The sequence below is a fragment of the Cervus elaphus genome, chromosome 22 (assembly GCF_910594005.1).
Source record: "Cervus elaphus chromosome 22, mCerEla1.1, whole genome shotgun sequence".
In the NCBI taxonomy this organism is placed as follows: domain Eukaryota; kingdom Metazoa; phylum Chordata; class Mammalia; order Artiodactyla; family Cervidae; genus Cervus; species Cervus elaphus.
Genome location: NC_057836.1, coordinates 16116279 through 16135490, shown reverse-complemented (window position 1 = coordinate 16135490; position 19212 = coordinate 16116279). Strand labels below are relative to the sequence as shown.

The following is a 19212-nucleotide window of genomic DNA, read 5'->3' as shown; positions in this document are numbered from 1 at the left end:
TTGCCACTGCCTTCTCCGAGACTCACATGCAGCATATTATAATTTATTGTGAGACACTGAAGACCTCAAATATATGGAGAGGTATTTCACAGTCATAGATTAGAAGTCTCAATATCATGAAGAAGTCAGTTCTCTCTAAAGAGATTCACAGATTCAGCACAATCCTAATCAAAATCCTAACAGGCTTTTTTTTGTGGGCGTATGAAACTGACAAACCGATTCTAAAATTTACATGGAAATGCAAAAGGCCAAATATAGCCTCTTGAAGAGAACAAGGTGGAAAGACTTGCTTTACCAGATACCAGGCCATAATTACAAAGCTACAATAATTAAGATGGGCTTCCTTTGTGGCTCAGATGGTAAAGAACTAATCAGCCAGTGCAGGAGACACCGGTTCTATCCCTGGGTTGGGAAGATCCCTTGGAGAAGCAAATGGCAACCCAATCCAGTATTCTTGCCTGGGAAATCTCACGGACAGAGGAGCAAGGTGGGCTACAGTCCATGGGGTTGCAAAAGAACTGGACAAGATGGAGCAACTAAACCACCACTATCACCAAGGATTAGAATAGTATAGTGTTGACACAAGATAGATAAATTGACCACTAGAACATAAAACAGGGCTCAGAAACAAATTCACAAATATATAAATGTGATTTCTGATAGAGTTTGCACATTTGAGCAGGAAAGAAAGATACAAATTTCAATGTTGCTGTGACAACTGGATATCTATAAGAAAAAATAAAACGGAAGCCCTATCTTAAGCCGTATACAAAAATTCATTCCCCACTATGCTACATTTAGTCTTAAAGCAAAAGTTTCAGAAAATAATGTCAGGGAGTTTTCGGTCACTTAATGATTAAGATTCTGGGCTTTTTCTGCCTTGTCTTGGGTACAATCCCTGGTCCAGGAACTGATACCATCAAGCTGTGCAGCTTGGCCAAAACCAAACAAACAAACAAATTAACAAACAGATAATGTAGAAGAATTTATTCATGAATTCAAGGTAGGGAAATCTTGCTCAAGACAAATACACTAAGCATAAAGGAAAAGACTGATACTTTTGACTACATTAAAATGAAGAACATCTGTTCATCAAGACAAACTACAGAATAGAAGGAAGCATTTTAACATCATCACTGACAAAGGATGTGTCCCGGATGTGTGAAGAACTCCTACAAATGATTAAGAAAAAAATCCTAACAATAAAAATAAATGTGAACTAAAGAGTTGAACTGGGCTTCCTCAGTGGCTCAGACAGTGAAGAATCCAACTGCAAGGCAGGAGATGTAGGTTCAGTCCCTGGGTTGGAAAGATCCTCTGCAGAAGGGAATGGCTACCCACTCCAGTATTCTTGCCTGGGAAATTTCATGGACAGAGGAGCCTGGCAGGCTACAATCCATGAGGTCCCAAAAGAGTTGGATATGACTGAGGGACTAATACTTTTCACTTTTTCAAAGAGTTGAACTAGCCCTTCACAAGAGGAAATCCACAAGGTCAGTGAACATATAAATGAACATAATGGCCAACCTTATGTGTGATTAAAGAAATGGATGTTAAGACCATAATGAAATATGACTGTATACACCAAAATTGGAAAAAAAAAAAAAAAAAAAAACAGGAACAAAAGAAAGACCCAGTGCAGCCAACATTAAAAAAAGAAAAAGAAAACAAGAACAAAAGAAAGAAGCCAGCTATTATAACAACAACATTGTACTATATAAGTCCTGGCCAGCACAAGCAGAGGGAATTAAAGGCATAGCGTTGGAATGGAAAACGCAAACAGCTGTCATTTGCAGATGACATGATTGTCTTTGTAGAAACTTCCAAGCGTCTATGGAAAAGTTAGTATACATAAAAGAGAGCTTATTGATTTTGCTAGGTCTAGAAACCAACATTAAAAATCAGTTGCATTTCTATATACCAGCAAAAAGCAATTTGAAATGTAATCTTAAAAAAACACCATTTACCATAACAAAAGCAATAGAGCACCTGCTGCTAAGTCACTTCAGTCGTGTCTGACTCTGTGAGACCCCATAGCAGCTCACCAGGCCCCGTTCCTGGGATTCTCCAGGCAAGAACACTGGAGTGGGCTGCCATTTCCTTCTCCAATACATGAAAGTGAAAAGTGAAAGTGAAGTTGCTCAGTTGTGTCTGACTCTTAGAACCCCATGAACTGCAGCCTACCAGGCTCCTCTGTCCATGGGATTTTCCAGGCGAGAGTACTGGAGTGGGTTGCCATTGCCTTCTCCAATAGAGCACCTAGGAGTACATAAAACAAAAGATGGGAATTACCTGTATGTGGAAAATGATGCAAGTTCATTGAAAGACGCTGTTGTTGTCGTTCAGTAGCTAAGTCGTGTCTGACTCTTTACAACCCCATGGACTGCAATACATCTGGCTTCCCTGTCCTTCACTATCTCCTGCAGTTTGCTCAGACTCAAGGTCCACTGAGTCAGTGATGCCATCCAACCATCTCATCCTCTGTCGTTCCCTTCTCCTGCCCTCAGTCTTTCCCAGCATCAGGGTCTAAATAAATCGAGATGTATCCCAAATTCATGACAGGAAGTTTCAGTATCAAAAAAGGTATCAATTTGTCTCCAATTGGACTTTATATTCAATGAAGTTTTAATCAAATCCTGTAGAACTTGACAAGTTGATTCTCAAATAGAGCAAGAGTCAAGAAGTGTCAGGATACTCTAGAAGAGTATATTGGTAAAGTTGTGTTCACTGTAGGATATATCTAGATTTATTTTAAAGCCATAGGATTTAGGAAAGTATGCTTCATGTGCAGGTTTTTAAAAGCTGACCAGTGGAACAAAATAGTGTCTCAGAAATAAATCCGTATATATATATGGAACTTTGATATCCAACAGAGTCAGTGAAGCAGAATAGTCAGAAAAGAGAGACTATGTAATAAATAATAGTGGATAACTGATTTTCCATATTAAACAATGAAAAATAGACCCTTGTAACACACTATATACAAAAATTGATTCTAGGTAGGTTTAGAACTTAAGTATAAAGAGAAAAAGTTTAAAATCTTTTAAAGATCATGTAAGAAAATGCTTTCCTGACCAAGAGGGCAGAGAGTGATTTTTTTAAATACAAGATGCAAAAAGCTTAATGATAAAATGAAGGGTTGATAAATATGCCTTTATTAAAGTTAAGAAATTCTGATAATCAAAGTATATGGTGAAAAAAACAAAAGGACAGGTCACAAATACTTTCACAGAGGAGAAGACATTTATAACACATAAAATCGATAAAAGATTAATGTCCAGAATATATAAAGATCTTCTGCAAATCAATAAGAAAAACATAAAACCCAAGTGATCAGGCATTTTCCCAAAGAAGAAACCCAAAAGACTGTTACATATATGAAAAGATGCTCAATTACATTTTTAATTAGAGAAATGCCAAATAAACCACAAGAAGATATTACTGTACATCTGCTGGATGGGCAAGAATTACAAAGTCTAAAAATACAAATGTTGGAGAGAATGCAGATCAATGGGAACTCAAATATTGATGGTAGGGATGTAAACTAAAAGAACAATGTGGCATTCTTTTTCGAAGATAATTATTCTTACACCTCACAACCTAGCAGTTTCACTGTTATATTTATACTCTAGAGAAATTCTTGTAGCATGCAGAAGACACAGTTATGTTCACAGAAATACTGTTTATTATAGCAAGAAATGGAAACAATTCATAAATCCATCCATGGGAGAATACATGAATTATGATACATATCACATATCCACAGTGGCATAGTATATTCCAATGAAAATCTATAAGCTCCAGCAATATGCAACAATATGGACAAATCTTAGAAGCATCATATTATGTGGAAAAAATACTTGTATTAGAAAGCTACATACAATATGATATTTTTATAGAGTTTGAAAATAAGCAAGAAAGACTGGTTCCAAATAGGAAAAGGAGTACGTCAAGGCTGTATATTGTCACCCTGCTTATTTAACTTATATGCAGAGTACATCATGAGAAACGCTGGGCTGGAAGAAGCACAAGCTGGAATCAAGATTGCCGGGAGAAATATCAGTAACCTCAGATATGCAAATGACACCACCCTTATGGCAGAAAGTGAAGAAGAACTAAAGAGCCTCTTGATGAAAGTGAAAGAGGAGAGTGAAAAAGTTGGCTTAAAGCTCAACATTCAGAAAACTAAGATCATGGCATCTGGTCCCATCACTTCATGGCAAATAGATGGGGAAACAGTGGAAACAGTGGCTGACTTTATTTTTTAGGGCTCCAAAATCACTGCAGATGGTGATTGTAGCCATGAAATTAAAAGACACTTACTCCTTGGAAGGAAAGTTATGACCAACCTAGACAGCATATTAAAAAGCAGAGACATTACTTTGTCAACAAAGGTCCGTCTAGTCAAGGCTGTGGTTTTTCCAGTAGTCAAGTATGGATATGAGAGTTGGACTATAAAGAAAGCTGAGCGCCGAAGAATTGACGCTTTTGAACTGTGCTGTTGGAGAAGACTCTTGAGAGTCCCTTGGACTGCAAGGAGATCCAACCAGTCCATCCTAAAAGAGATCAGTCTTGGCTGTTCATTGGAAGGACTGATGTTGAAGCTGAAACTCCAGTAATTTGGCCACCTGATGCGAAGAGCTGACTCATTTGAAAAGACCTTGATGCTGGGAAAGATTGAAGGCAGGAGGAGAAGGGACGACAGAGGATGAGATGGTTGGATGGCATCACCGACTCAAGTTTGGGAAAACTCCGGGAGTTGGTGATGGACAGGGAGGCCTGGCGTGCTGCAGTTCATGGGGTTGCAAAGATTCGGACACAACTGAGTGACTGAACTGAAGTAACATATTGTTTAAACTTATATCCATTTGTGAGAAATGATATTTGAAAAGAGTGGAGGGAATTGCTGTCTGTCCAGTTAGGACTCTGCACTTTCACTGCCTGGTTTGATCCCTGGTCAAGCACTAAGATCCTAAGAGCTGTGCCAAAATAATTTGGACTTCCCTGATGGTCCATTGGCCAAGACTCTGAGCTCCCGATGCAGGGGGCCCAGGTTAGATCCCTGGTCAGGGAACTAGATCCCACATGCCTTGTGTCATGGACAAAAAATAAATAAATGTTTTTTAAAAAGGATGATTCCAAGATTTTTGCCCTAATCAACTGGAAGAAAGGAGATGCCATCTATTAAGAGAGAAAGTGGACTTTCCTGGTGGTCCAGAGGTTGAGAATCTGCCCGCCAATGCAGGGGACACAGGTTCCATTCCTGGTCTGGGAAGATCCCACATGCTGCAGGGCAACTAAGCCAGTTTACCACAACTAGAGCCTCTGAGCCTCAACAAGAGACGCCCGCAGTGAGAAGCTGTAGCACTGCCACTAGAGAGTATCCCCTGCTCACCACCAGTAGAGAAAGTCTGCATGCAGCAACGAAGACTCAGGGCAACCCCAAATAAAGAAACTTTTCATTTATTTATTTTTAAAAAGAGTAAAGATGTAGAACAGTGTAGACAGTATGGCAAGACTATGTCAAATATATGGGGGAATAAGAACTTTCATTATTATTTGCTTGTGTGGGAATAAAAGACTCTGGAAGAATATGTAGAAATGAGTCACACTGAAGGCAGAAGATGGGAACTGGACAAGCTAGTAGACGGGCTGAGAATGAGAACTTTCACTACACAGATTTTTGTATATTGGAAAGGTTTTTTTTGTACATGGGGAAATGTATTGCCAATTCAAAAGAATACATTACAAAAATTAAAGTTTAAGTTGATAAAAGAGAAAGAGAAGGAATGGGAAGAGACGTGAAAGAGCGTGTGAACAGAAAGCATCTTCTGTGATCTTTGCTGTAACGGGAAGCAGAGAAGGACTGATGCTGGAGGAGAAACCTGGAGCTAAGGAAGTTTTGTTTCAAGCTAAAGCTGCAAGAAGTACAGTGTGTTTACATGCTGCTGGGCATAATCAAGCAGAGAGAAGGAGGTGATAGTGCAGGAGAGGGAGAGACAATCGCTGGAGTGATAGCTTTGGGTGGTTGAAAAGAGCCTGGGATCCCCCACAGAAGGAGAGGTGCAGCTGGGATGAGGTGGTGGAAGTGGGGAAGTTCTCTTCTCCCTCTATTTTCTCAAAAAAGCAACAAGCAAGATTATCAGCTGAAAGTGAGAAGAATTCAGAAGAACTGGACATTTGAGGACAGGAAAGCGACAGCAATTTACTCTGACAAATACTGGGAAGCCCCAGTCAACCCAAAGAAGTTGATAAAGATACCAGCAGAGCCAGACACGAGGAGAGAATTTATAGACTGTGGCGTGTGGGAAGGTCCTCAAATTCATCTAAAGACACATGTATCACTTTGTGTTTCATTGTCTCCCTGGCTCCATTCTAAGTTTCATGAAGACAGTGATGGCTTTGTTCCTGCTCTCCACCATGCCCCAGGCTGTAACTCAGTACCCAGCCTATAGCAGATGTTCCAGAAATAGTCCTTGCAAGAATGAATCAATCAGGAATACCTGAAATAAGTCATAATGACCCAAAGTACTCAGCATAAAAGGCACTTAGACTGATAGTGAATATTCACTTGATAAATTTGACCCACACTCATCATATAATGAGGCCTCTTACAGCATATTCTCAGGATACAGCTGGGGCTCACTGGGGCCCAGGACACAGCATGGGTTGCACACCCAGTCTCACATGACCATGTTTACATAAAATGTGCACCATTTTTCCTGGCCACAGGGAGACACTAGGAGGAGGGCTCCCTCACTGCCTTTTGACCTCAGAATGAAGGGCTGTCAGGGACAGATGAGCAGGAGGGCAGTCACCGCAGATGCCGATCAGAACAGCAGGTTTCCTTCCGGGAGGCGAATGTGTCAGGTTAATAATAGTAATAAGGCAGGGGATGAGGGGTGAGAATCTAGAGAGGCAGGAGTGCAAGCAGAGACTTGACTGAGAGCATTCACCACAGGGCAGAGATCAGAGAGGGCAGGCAGATAGACAGAAAAGGCAGGTGAAGAGCAGGGGAGAGGATGAGTGGGCAGGAGTCCCAGGTGAAGTTCACCAAGCAACAGATATTGAGCATCTACTATGTGCCAGGCACGGAAGAAGGATACTGATGAACAAGGCAAATGAGGTCTTTGTTCTGCAGTGTATATGGGGGTGGGGTGGGGGTGGACAATAAACAGGAAACAAATATAAGATCATTTCAGAGAGTGATGAGTCGGAAAGACAGCGAAACCTTCTGAAGAGACAGAGTGGGTGGCTGAATGACAAGAGGGACCCAACAACAGGAAGATGGGGGGGTGGGCAAAGGATTCCAGGAAGTTGGAATGAAAAGTACAGGGGTGTCAAGAGGATAATTTCAGATGTTTAGAACTTTTAGAAGTCCGATCTGGCACATCATTTGAATATTGAGGAATACTAGTGGGTGGGCCTCTCCTAACAAGGAATTTTACTCTAAGTACAATGAAAAGCCCCTCAGATGTTTTAAGGAAGCAAGTGTTAGTCGCTCTGCTGTGTCTGACTCTTTGCGACCCCATGGACTGTAGCCTGCCAGGTTCCTATGTCCATGGAATTCTCCAGGCAAGAATACTGGAGTGGGTTGCCATTCCCTTCTCCAGGGGATCTTACCCACCCAGGGATTGAACCTGGGTCTCCCGCATTGCAGGCAGATTCTTTACCATCTGAGCCATCAGGGAAGCCCAAGCAGGCAAGAGAATGATATAATTTAGATTTTTCAAAACATGACTAGATATTGTGAAGACTAGTTTTTAAAGGGCAAAGGCAGAAGCAAGGAACCAGCTAGGTAATCACTTTATTATTTCAGAGAGAGCAGATGCCTTGGATCAGGGTGATAGCAACAATGACAGAGTGGATTTCCCTGGTGGTCCAGTGGTTAAGATTCTGTGCTTCCACTGCAGGGGGTCCGGGTTCTAAGATCCCACGTGACACTCAGCATGACCAAAACACAATGATGGAGAAAAGGAGATGGATTCGCGGTATATTTTGGAAGTAGAGCTCACAGAACTTGCTGGTAAATTAGATACAGGGTGGGAATCAGAGTGAAAAGGAAAAGGTGGGGAGGGTGTTTCCTCGGTTTTTAGCCTGAAAAGTGGAAGCCATCGTATTCCAGGATGGGGAACACTACTCAGACAGAAATGGACTGACCGGGGCGGAGGGTAATTCAAGACATCTATTTTAGCCACATGAGCTTTGCATGGCTATTAGACATCCAAGTGGAGATGTCAAGTAGGCTGTTGGATAAATGAGTCTGGAGCGTTGGATATAAATTTAGGACTCGCTGACATTTACATAGTATTTAAACCCTGGGACTGGATGACATCACTGGACAGAGAATGTGGAACGAGAAGGGGGCCAAGGACTAAGCCCTAGGAAGCTCTATCATTTAGAGGTCGAGCAGAAGACAGAGAAGGAAAAGCCAGTGAGAATGAACGGAAACTAGAAGAGCATGGTGTCCGCTCACAACCCAAATAAAATAGGGTAACCTGAAAGACACAGGAGGGGTAGGACAGGGTGAGATTAGGGGCCGGGGAAGCCCATTTAGCTAGAGAGGCTAGGGAAGCCCTCCTAGAAGGGGTGACATAGGAACTAAGGGAAATTTTAATGAAATGAGTGAATCACTGTGAGAAGCCAGGGGAAAACGGTCCAGGCAGTGGGAACAGCAAGTGCCAAGGCCCTGAGGCAAGTTCACCTCCTCTGATTCTAAGAACATAGATCAGGTCCAGTGTGGCTGGGACATGAAGAGCGATGGGAGGGGAAATCCGAGAGCTCCCTGATGGGCCAGGTTATGCGGGGCCTCCTAAAGCACAGTAAGGAGCTGGGATACTCTGAGTGCTAGAAAAGCTGAGTAATGCAACTCGGTCCACTTATTTGAAAGATCGTTTGGGTTGCTCTGGGAAGGATACACTGCAGCTGGGCCAGAATGGAATCAGGGGATCCAGCTGTTGGGATGATCCGAGGATGGTGCGAGGACATCACTCCCACCCTCACCCCACCTCATCCCCCAGCAGAGGCGAAACAGAGTAGGGAACCCAGAGCTTCGGGTGACTCAGAATCTCAGAAACTCACTGGGGCAACCACGGTGTCCACGGAGTTGGGGTGAGGGTGGAGAATCCCGCCCCCGGAACCTGGGGAATCGGACGGTCGCTCACCCTACGCTGCCCTCTCCCACCCTCCACCTGGGACGCGGCCGAGCGCGACTCCCGAGGCGCGGCAGTGGGAGGGTTAAACCGAGCGGGGGGAGGAGGAGAGGCGGGGACCGCGCGCTCCGAGCTTCCGCGCCGAGCCCAGCCGAGCCGAGCGCAGCCCGAGCCGAGCCGAGCCGAGCCGAGCATCTCCCGCCGCCGCCGTCGCCGCCGCCGCCGCCGCCCCGCGCCCCGGGCGCTCGCCCCCCACCCTCTCCTGCACCCCGTTGCCCGCAGAAGCCCCCGACCATGCCCCGTGCCCCACGCGTTCCCGCGACCCCCCAGGCCGGCGCAGCCCCGAGCGCCCGCAGCCGTCGCGCCGCCGCGCCAGGCATGCAGGTGAGCGTGAGGGCCCCCCACGCCCCCACCCGAGGGAGCCCGGCCCTGCCCTCCCCGACTCCGCGCCCTTCGCCCCCTAACCCTCCCGGCGCGGCCCCCCGCCCGACTCGAGCCTCCAGCCCAGAAGCTCGCCTCGTCCGCCGCGCCCCGCATCCCACCGCGGGTCCGGACTCCGTCCTGCCCTCCTGCGCAGCGGTCCCGGCGGCTGCCTGTATCCCGCCTTTGGCTCGGCCCCTCGCATCCTCCTGCCTCGGCTTCCTTTTCTGCTCTCGGCGCTCCCTCCCACGGAGCCCCTTCGCCTACCTCCTGGTCCTCGTTTCCACACCCCCCCCCCACCCCCACTCATCGTTTTCCAGCGGGGTCCAGGGAGCGCGGGCCTTCGGGAAGGGTGGGCTCGCGGCCGCGCTGGGGATGGGCCCGGCTCCCCCAGCCCCAGACTCCCGCCCCACCCCCAGCTCGTCTCCTGCGCACAACAGGTCGGTGAGGAGCGAGGGGAGGGTGGGGGTGGCGCGCCAGCCGGGCGACTGCGGGCTTCCTGGAGGGGGTGACTAAGGGGTGCGGGGTCCGGGGACTGGAGTTGACGTTGATTGGGGCGGGGGGATACACAGGCAGGAGAGGCGAGTGGGTCCCGGCGTCAGCTGGCCACAGCTGTCCCTGGGAACCCCTCTCCGCTCCACCGGCTTCCACTCCTGCCTCGGTCCCCGCAGCCTCGCTCTCTTCCTGGCTTCCTCTCGTGTCTTCCCACCAGGCCCCCTTCCCTGCCTCTCTCCGTAGCTCCGTGTCTCTTTACGTTGGAAGAAACAATTTCCAACTCCTCCATCTTTGCTGTTCCCCAGTCCCTTCCTTGTCTCATTCTGTCCTCGGTACCTTGTCGTCTCCTCCCCCCTTTCATCCTCCCCATCCCTGGTCTCCTCCGTCCCTCTTCTCCCCTCTCCTTCCGCGGTCTCCACTTCCCGTCCTGCCTGGACCTTTCTTTCCTCCTTCTCCCCGGCTCCTGCGACCCCGGAACCCTCTCAGTTTCCCTCCCTGACCTTCCTCTTATGCTCAGCATCCTACAGCTGTCCATCTTTTGTGGGCGCCCCCCACCCCAGTCCATTCTTTCAGGGACCAGCCCCCCTCACCGTCTGCCTCTTCACCTTTCTCCTCCTTTCTCACGCCTCACCAGCCTTCCATCTCTCAGCCCGTCACTCTTCACAGCTCTCTCCACAGCCCACTTTCCCAGTCCCTTCCCCAGACTCTCCCACCTTACTCCCTGTTATTCTCTGAGAGCGCTTCATGTCCAGATCTGGACCCAGAAACCAGAGGACACTGAATGTCACATCCTCATTCACTGGGGAGCCTGCTGCCTCCCCCTGGGTCTGCCACCCTCTACTCTGAGAACGTGTCCTCCTCTCTCAGAACCCTCCATCCCGATGATTCTCCCAGACTCTTTACCCCGGAGAGCGACATTTGAGGGTCCAGCTTCTCCCCAACTCCACTTTTTCTCAGAGGGCACCTATGCGTTTGGATGACTGAACACTGAGCAAAAATTACATTCTGTGGTTTTCTCCCACCCACCTCTCCCTTTCTCATCTCTTTCCTTCCATCCCTTCATCTCCGTTTCCTCTGCTCCTGAAGATGCAGATTCCTGGGGCCATTCACTCCCCAGAGAAAAGCCTCGGAGGACAAGTGGGGTGGGCAGTCTGGGATGCTCCCCTCTGTGCAGCCCCACACGTTCACACACTCAATCCGATTGACTTCCTCTTCCCTCCCCCTCTCAGACGCCCTCCCTCGTGGTAGGTGCTCAAGGAATCACAAGGTTCTTGGCTCTAAATTAAGATCCAAGAAAAGCTAGGAGCTGTGGGCAGAGGAAGTGAGAAGGAAGGAAGCCAGAGAAGAGTAGACCCTGGGGTGGGGAAGTAACAGGGACCTTGGAAGTTGCAGATAGGGACTGAGGGCTAGACAGGGGACTGGTCTGGGAGTTTCCTCTCCCCTCCGCAGGACAGTGCTAGAAAACTGAGGGTCCTGAGTGGTGGCAGCATAGATGGCAGCTGCAGCTGGGAGGGGAGATGGAGGTGAATGGGGAGGATGGATGAGCCGGGGAGGTCCTCAGAGCAAGCTTGGGATGTGACAACCCCTCTCTCTCTCAGTAAAGGCTGAAAATCTGAGTCACTGCTGAGGATCTCGGACATGGAGTCCAGGATGCGGTAAGTTTGAAGGAAGCTTAGAGGCCACTTTCCCTAGGGTTTTGACCCTTTCCCTCCTAGGCCCACCCAGGGCTTTCCATCCTGAGGGCTCGACCCTTGGAAGATGGGAAGTGAGACATGTCTTCCCAAGGCCACTTTTTGCACAGAGGAAGGAGGCAGCCCAAGATGGCCTCGGACTCATCGCTCTCTCTCCCTTTCCGCAGGCCTGCATTGCTGCTGTCCCATCTCCTCTCTCTCTGGTCACTGCTGTTGCTGCCCCTCCCACCGCCTGCTCAAGGTTCCTCCTCCTCCCCTCGAACCCCACCAGCCCCAGCCCGGCCCCCCTGTGCCCGGGGAGGCCCCTCAGCACCACGCCACGTGTGTGTGTGGGAGCGGGCACCTCCACCAAGCCGATCCCCTCGGGTCCTGAGATCACGTCGGCAAGTCCTCCCGGGCACCGCACCCCCAGCCACCCCATCAGGCTTTGAGGAGGGTCCACCCTCATCCCAGTACCCCTGGGCTATTGTGTGGGGCCCTACGGTGTCTCGAGAGGATGGGGGGGACCCCAACTCTGCCAATCCTGGATTTCTGCCCCTGGACTATGGTTTTGCAGCCCCCCACGGGCTGGCTACCCCACACCCCAACTCAGACTCCATGAGGGCTGATGGAGATGGGCTCATCCTTGGAGAAGCACCTGCCACCCTGAGGCCCTTCCTGTTTGGGGGCCGTGGTGAAGGTGAGTGGGAGAGGCTGGGAAGGGATATGGACGGGGCACTGGTTGAAGACTCTCAGGGCAGCAACAGGGGTCCTGTGTGTCAGCTGCTTCCACAAGTGTGCCGGGCCCTGGGCTAGCACAGGAGGCCGAGAGGAAGATGTGTCTGAGCCCCAGAGGAGCTCAGGTCCACTGGGGAAGACAGACGCGTAAACCCTCAGGGATGAGGCAACAGTAACACACACTTAATAGAGGTGTGCACAGCATGTTTTTAGGCAAAGAGAAGGGGGAGACTACTTCTGCCCGGGGATCAGAACACCTTCCAAGAATTGACATTTGAGCTGTACCCTGGAAACAGTGGGAGTAGTCCAGGCAGAGGAGGGCCCTTCAGGATGACACCTCTACTCAGGGCGCGCAGACAGAGGGCCAGTGGTTTGGGGGCGGGGCCAGGGCAGAGATGGACATTTCCACCCGCTAGTTTCTGTGCAGAGAGAGAGAGGTTCTGAAAGGCTCTTTCTGACCTTGGAACTCCTTCTCATGCCATATATACAGGAGATTTGGGGAAGTGGAGAAAAAAAGATTTGGGAGGGAAAGAGCTGAAAACTCTGGGGAAAGCTGATGATAAAAATAAAGCAGGGAGGCTCTAAAGAAGCAGAAAAAGAGTTGGATGATGTGGCTTCCAATGACAACACCGCTCAAGCTTCCTGAACCTACAGCCTAACCCCACCCCCAATCCCGCTTGGCTCCCCCGGCCCCAGGCCTGCCTCCCTAAGACTTTCTCCCTGCCCCCAAGCAGGTGTGGACCCTCAGCTCTATGTCACAATTACCATCTCCATCATCATTGTCCTCGTGGCCACCGGCATCATCTTCAAGTTCTGGTAAGCCAGCAGGAAGTGGATGCTGACATCCCCATGAATGGAAGGATGGAAGGATGGCTCCTTTGGCTGGAAGGAGCCTGGGTGGCAGTTTGGCTGGGGGTGGAATAGGAAGTGATGGATTAAGGCAAGACCTTGGGGAAAGGTAGGAAGGATCTGGGCAACAGAAGCTGTGAGAAATGAGCTCAGGTTCCTGCTGGGGAAATACAAGGAGAGTGGGAGAGGTAGGGAGATCACTGTGAGCACAAGTTGGGGGGTCTAGGGTAGCCATCCCTTTTTCCCATTTCCTCCAAGACCCATTCTGCAGGGCCCTTCTTAAGGCCGCCTTAAGGGGAAGAGGGAGAAAATCCCAGCTTTTTGCATGAACTTAATAGCAGCTCACTCAGTCCTTCACACTTTACTGCAAGACTCATTAGACTCAGGTGTCCAGGTCATCAGCTGACTTTGAACTAGAGCTAAACCTGCCAGGTACCTGCCGAGGAGAGAAATGGCTCTCTGGGTATGCGTGGGGGAGGGGCAGATGTGGGGGACTCTGTGTGTCCATGGGGAGGGGGTGTTCATTCTGTGGCTCTGGACCAGGTGGGAGGGTGGTTTAGATTCCCAAGCCCCCCAGGGGCGCGGGGACAGGAAGTGGTTTTGTAGACAGGGTCTCAGGATCTGGGGCTTAGGGAACAGTTAGAGGCTGGTTTCTCTGCTGTCGGATGCTGTGGGTGCCTGGGGGAGGCTGGGGGGTGACAAGCGCCTGAGGGGGCCCAGGCTGGGGACTTCTTGAATGGGTGAGAACCTCTCTCCTTCCGGGGACTGCCAGCTGGGACCGCAGTCAGAAACGGCGCAGGCCCTCGGGGCAGCAAGGGGCCCTGAGGCAAGAGGAGAGCCAGCAGCCCCTGACTGACCTGTCCCCAGCCGGGGTCACTGTGCTGGGGGCCTTCGGAGATTCGCCCACTCCCACTCCTGACCACGAGGAACCCCGAGGGGGACCCCGGCCCGGGATGCCCCAGCCCAAGGGGGCACCAGCCTTCCAGCTGAACCGGTGAGGGCAGGGCAGTGGGCAGGGAGGTGGGTAGGGGCTGTGGGTGGGGCGCTCCCCGCCGGGTGGGTGGAGAGGAGGCACACTGACCCACCCCCAGGAGACTGGACCTCTGCTGTCTGGGGGGTCCCACACGTTTCCCTGTAGATCTATGTCCTGTTCTTATGCTGCTGTTTCACTCCACCTTGCCCTCTTAACCTCCATCCCTTTTATTTCTTGAACTGCCCTCCTGATTCTGGCTTGCCCCTTGGTTCCTGACTGTGCCCTTTCCCTTTTCCCCTTAGGATTCCCCTGGTGAATCTGTGATGTCCCCCACGGTTGGGGCACCTCCAGGCAGGGGGCCAAGGGCCCGGCATAGCCCCCATCCTGCTGAGGGCACAGCGGCTGTGGGCGCTGCAGCTCTGCCTGGGCTCACACCTCGGGAACACTCGCTGGCCCACAGGCAAGCCCAGCTGCTCACCCTCCTTGAGGTGGGGGCCTCACTTATCTGTGGCTTCTGGCCCCCCGTCCCCACCCTGGCACACTCACACAAGCCTTGCACACTCACCTCTCCCCTCTCAGGCCATCGCACACTCACGCTCTTGTACAGCCAGTCTCCCCACCCACATCCCCCCTCTGAGGATCCCCCGTGTCCTCCCTTTTGTCTCACACTTTTCACTTCCTGGATTCTTACTTCCTCTCCTCCCTCGTCCTGCGCTCGGCCCATCACTCTGCGGTCAGTGGGTGTACCTCTCATGTGCATTTCCCGGCCCCTCGTGGTGGTGGTGTAAATGTCGTGCTCACACTCCACTTCGTGAACACCCACGGGTGGAGTTTCTATGTCCCCTGCATGCTGCCCCGGAGCGGGGTGGGAGATGAGCTGGGGACTCTTTGGGTCCCCATCTGTCCCGGTCCCACCCCACTCCATGTCGTGGGTTTTACCATGTCCCCCATCCCACTCTAAGGACTCCCTTGTGGAAATGGGGAGTCATGAGGCCCCCAAAACTCCTCCCTAGCCCCACTGCTAAATTCTGTTGTCTGGAAGATGGCTTTTGGGGAGCCTCCTGCTGCACTGCAGGAGAAAGGGGCCCCCATTTGCCCTCCCCTGCCTCCCAAGTCCTTCTGTCTCGTCTTGTCTGTCCTGGCTGTCTGTGCGTGTCACTCTGGAACTCAGAGCCCCCTTTCCTCCCCACCGTCCCCCCCAATCAAGTCCTCCAATTCCCAGTCCCCCTGAGGGCCTCCCTAATTCCACCTAGGCTGCCAGGGACCGGGGCCAGCTGGTTTAAGGCCATCGGGGAGCTCTGCCTCCCAACCTGCCCCTCCCTCCCTCCTTGGTTCCTCCAGCTCTCCTGCCTTTTGTTCCCTCCACCCCTCAGGTTTGTCCCAACTTCTCATGGCTTTCCCACCTTCCTTCCTTCTTTCCTCTCTTAACCTGGCTCCTATGCTGTGATATATATTTTTGTATTATCTCTTTCTTCTTGTGGTGATAATCTTGAATTCTTGTGGGATGTAAGTTTCAAAATTTTCAAATAAAGCCTTTGCAAGATACCTGAGTCCCCTGGTTCTGCCTCATGAGCCCTGCAGAGAGGAAAGGAGGAAAGGCAATGGGCAGCCAAGAGGGAGGAAAAGGAGGATGGAGGGGTGACTCTCCAGACCCGAGTGACCTGGCCTGCTCTGACCCCGAGTTGGGGTTTGGGGGCTTTGATCTGGGATGGAGCTGAAGGAAGAGACACTGACGGGAGCAGACCTGATGAGGAGCAGCTGGAGCAAACTGGAAGAGTGGCTAGTTAATTACCAGCGAAGGTCAAGAGAGACCATGAGAAAGGAGGCCGGAGCAAGGGGACACTTCTGTAGCAGCTCAGGCGATGGTGCCAGCCAGAAAAGGAAGAGGAGAGCTGATAAGGCAGGTGGAGGGTGAAGGGCAAAAGGAGAAGAAAAAATGGAGCAATGGAAGCAAGACGAGGGAGCCGCAGGAGAGAAGCTGGCTGCCCTGCTTGCTTTCTTTTCAGCCTTGCTCCCTAACCTGCCCCCACCCACAGCTGTCCCCCAGAAGCCCTGTGGTTAACTCTCATTAGCTTTTCCTGCTCTGCCCTCTTGAAGAGGCACTGCTGGGGTGTGGGGGAGGCATCGAGGGGTGTATTTGAAGGAGGGAACACAGGCTGCCCAGATGGGATCAGTCACCTCTGAGCCCCCAATTCTAGGTTTGGCTCTTGTAACAGCCCTGCAAAAGCCCACACAGCAGCCTCTCAATTGTTGCTAGGCTTTGTTGCCATGGTAACCATCCAGGTCCTATTTCTCCCCCCACCCCCATCTGCGCCCCACTTGCTCCCTGGAAATGGGGGAGCTCCAGGGAGGAGAGGAGACAGTCACAGGTAAGTGGGGACTGCCCTGGCCTCTGTTGGCCTTTGTGTATTTACTTTTGCAGCTAGAATCAGGAGTGTGTATGTGGCCATAGGTGCGTTTTAGGGGTTGGGGAGCTTTAGTGTGTAACGCCAGTGAGGTGTGGCTGAGTCTACGCGGCACACAACGGTGAGAGGGGAGGAGGGAGTGTATTTCTCAGGACCAGAGCAGTATGTGGATTCAGGGCATCAGACTCCCTAAGAGAAAGAGGCAGCAGAGCCAGGCCAAGGAGTGATGAACCAACTAAAAGCAGAGGTTCGAAGCAAACACACTGCTGAGGGAGCTCAGAGTCAATCCAGTGGGACCTGAAGAGACCCCAGCCTGCAGCTGGTTAATGGGACAGGGCTGGATGGGACCTGAAATGCAGGAAAAGGTGCTGCTGGGATGGGCTGGGGCAGCGAGGGAGGGACCCAAGGAATGGGGGAGGAGGGGAGAAGGAGGAAGGGAGAGGAAGCCTCATGAACCTTTCTCTTCCCCAAAGGAATCTAGTCCCTGTTAGGTCAGGGTTGGGGGAAGAGGAGGCACTGAAGGGGAAGAGCTGAAGTGCCTGGACAGCACTTGTCTCTTACCACCTTCCTCTTCAGAGGGACAGTGTGACCCCGAGGCTCATCCATATGCAGAAGGCATGCATAAAGGCCCCTAATGAAGAGTGAATTAATTACCGCCTGATTAGACTGCTGTTTCTCTAAATTTAAATAAATTAAAACACACCAGCGAGACACAGGAAATCCTTAACCTGTTCTTTCTCCCTAAATGCCCTCCTTCCCTAGGGAATGTCAGATGGTGGGGGAAGGACAGAGGAGAAAGATGTCTCAATCTCCTGAGTTGTCTTAAGGAATGCCAGTGGCTCAGTCATGTCTGACTCTTTGCAACCCCATGGACTGTAGCCCACCAGGCTCCTCTGTCCATGGAATTTTCCAGGCAAGAATACCAGAGTGGGTTGCCATGCCCTTCTCCAGGGGATCTTCCCAACCTGAGGATCCTCCTGACCCAGGGATGGAACCTGGGTCTCCTGCACTGCAGGCAGATTCTCTACCATCTGAGCCACCAGGGATTCCTGTCTTAAGGAATGATTCCCAAACTATATCCCATTACCAAGCTAACTGGGAAGAAGCCCTGGAGAAAATCCTAACTTTATCTCTTGTAGAGTTGAAACTGAAACTGTGGGGCCTGGGAAGGTCCTGGAGGGCTGCAAATGGCAGAGAGTCACTGCTCAGTCACAGACCAAAAACACAGAGTGGCCACACTACCCCTTTGGTTCATGGAGCCCACACATCAGTACCTACTGGGACGAGTATCTCTCATCTCTATGCTTCCTTTGCCTCCTGAGCTGTTCATCAAATGACTAAGCCAGACTTCTCTTAAGCATTTTTTCTGGAATGCTTACCATTGTGGCTCAGACCAAACCAGGGAGTGGGGAAGCCCCCAGGAGGAGGGATCTCCCAGGCAGAGCTCAGGGTGTGGAAGTGATTCAAGATGGAAACACTGTGCCAGCTGGAAAACCCCAGGCTAAAATTAACAGCCCTCCTCCCCCTACGCCCCACATTTCTTTCTAAAGCTTTTCTCTAAGGAGTTCAAAGCACTTAAAACTTGCTTCTTATACCAAGGGCAGGAGGAGCAGGGCTGACAGTTGGAGACACTGAGGCCCAAACGGGTACCAGTTATTGCAAACAGGAAAAGAACAGGAGAACCGGGACTTACAGTGACTACTGCCATTTTGCTCCCGCTTTTCTCTCAGTCCCCAAAGTCAAGGTTTCTAAAATCATCCATCTCTAACCCATAGAGCAACTAGGTCTGTTCATATCTGCACCTTTCAGACCCTTATTCTGCCAACTGTTGCTCCTGGCTTAACTCAGGCTGATTAGAGAGTCCCAAAATGTGATAAAGAGAGCACTCTAAAAAAATTTTAATTTTTTTTAACACCAAAAACATTTTATATTGGGGTATGGCTGATTAACAATGTTGGAATAGTTTCAGGTGACCAGTGAAGGGAGTCAGCCATACATATACATGGATCCATTCTCCCTCAAACCCCCTTCCCATCCAGGCTGGCACATGACATTGAGTTCCATGAACTATACAGTAAGTTTTTGTTGGTTATCCATTTTGAATATAGCAGTGAGTGCATGACCTTCCTAAAGTCCCTAACTATCCCTTCCCCTGGCAACCATGAGTTCAGTTTTCCAAGCCTGTGAGTCTCCCTCTAAGAGAGCAGACACTTTTAAAAAGATACAGTTAACAAGCCAAAAATATGTATCTTCTCTTTAAATATTTAATTGAAATTTTTATTTTTAGGTGTCTTTTGCTACTTCCTTGCTGTGACCTTGGGAAAAATCAAAAGTCTTTTTACAATCTTAGTTTCATTTTCTGTAAAATTTGGCATTATAGTTATTCCTATACAGGTTATTTTGATCTCTAGGCAAGGAACTATTACTGCTAATAGGAGGCACTTTGATTCTGTTTCACTCAAAATAGAGCTGAGCCCAGAGGGATTTGGCTCAGATCTGGGGCAGCCTGG

General features: G+C 50.0%; 1 protein-coding gene across 3 annotated transcripts; it reads left to right on the top strand.

Moving 5' to 3' along the window:
• Positions 1 to 9336: 9336 nt before the first annotated feature.
• LOC122680763 (PILR alpha associated neural protein) lies at positions 9337 to 15842 on the top strand. 3 transcript variants are annotated; one of them, XM_043882435.1, is made up of 6 exons: positions 9337 to 9536; positions 11666 to 11722; positions 11926 to 12437; positions 13210 to 13291; positions 14097 to 14318; positions 14600 to 15842. In XM_043882435.1, the coding sequence occupies exons 2-6, from the start codon at positions 11706 to 11708 to the stop codon at positions 14619 to 14621; spliced, it is 855 nt and encodes a 284-aa protein (XP_043738370.1). In that variant the 5' UTR covers positions 9337 to 9536; positions 11666 to 11705; the 3' UTR covers positions 14622 to 15842. The 3 variants fall into 3 exon arrangements, with proteins under 3 accessions (XP_043738370.1, XP_043738372.1, XP_043738371.1); XM_043882437.1 differs by lacking the exon at positions 9337 to 9536 and adding an exon at positions 9730 to 10012; XM_043882436.1 differs by lacking the exon at positions 9337 to 9536 and adding an exon at positions 11438 to 11590.
• Positions 15843 to 19212: the final 3370 nt, after the last annotated feature.

Excerpts from the sequence above, each read along its gene's own strand:
- LOC122680763 (XM_043882435.1), top strand. Across the intron at positions 13,292-14,096 it reads GGCATCATCTTCAAGTTCTG|CTGGGACCGCAGTCAGAAAC; the intron begins GTAAGCCAGCAG and ends GGGGACTGCCAG. Across the intron at positions 14,319-14,599 it reads CCAGCCTTCCAGCTGAACCG|GATTCCCCTGGTGAATCTGT; the intron begins GTGAGGGCAGGG and ends TTTTCCCCTTAG.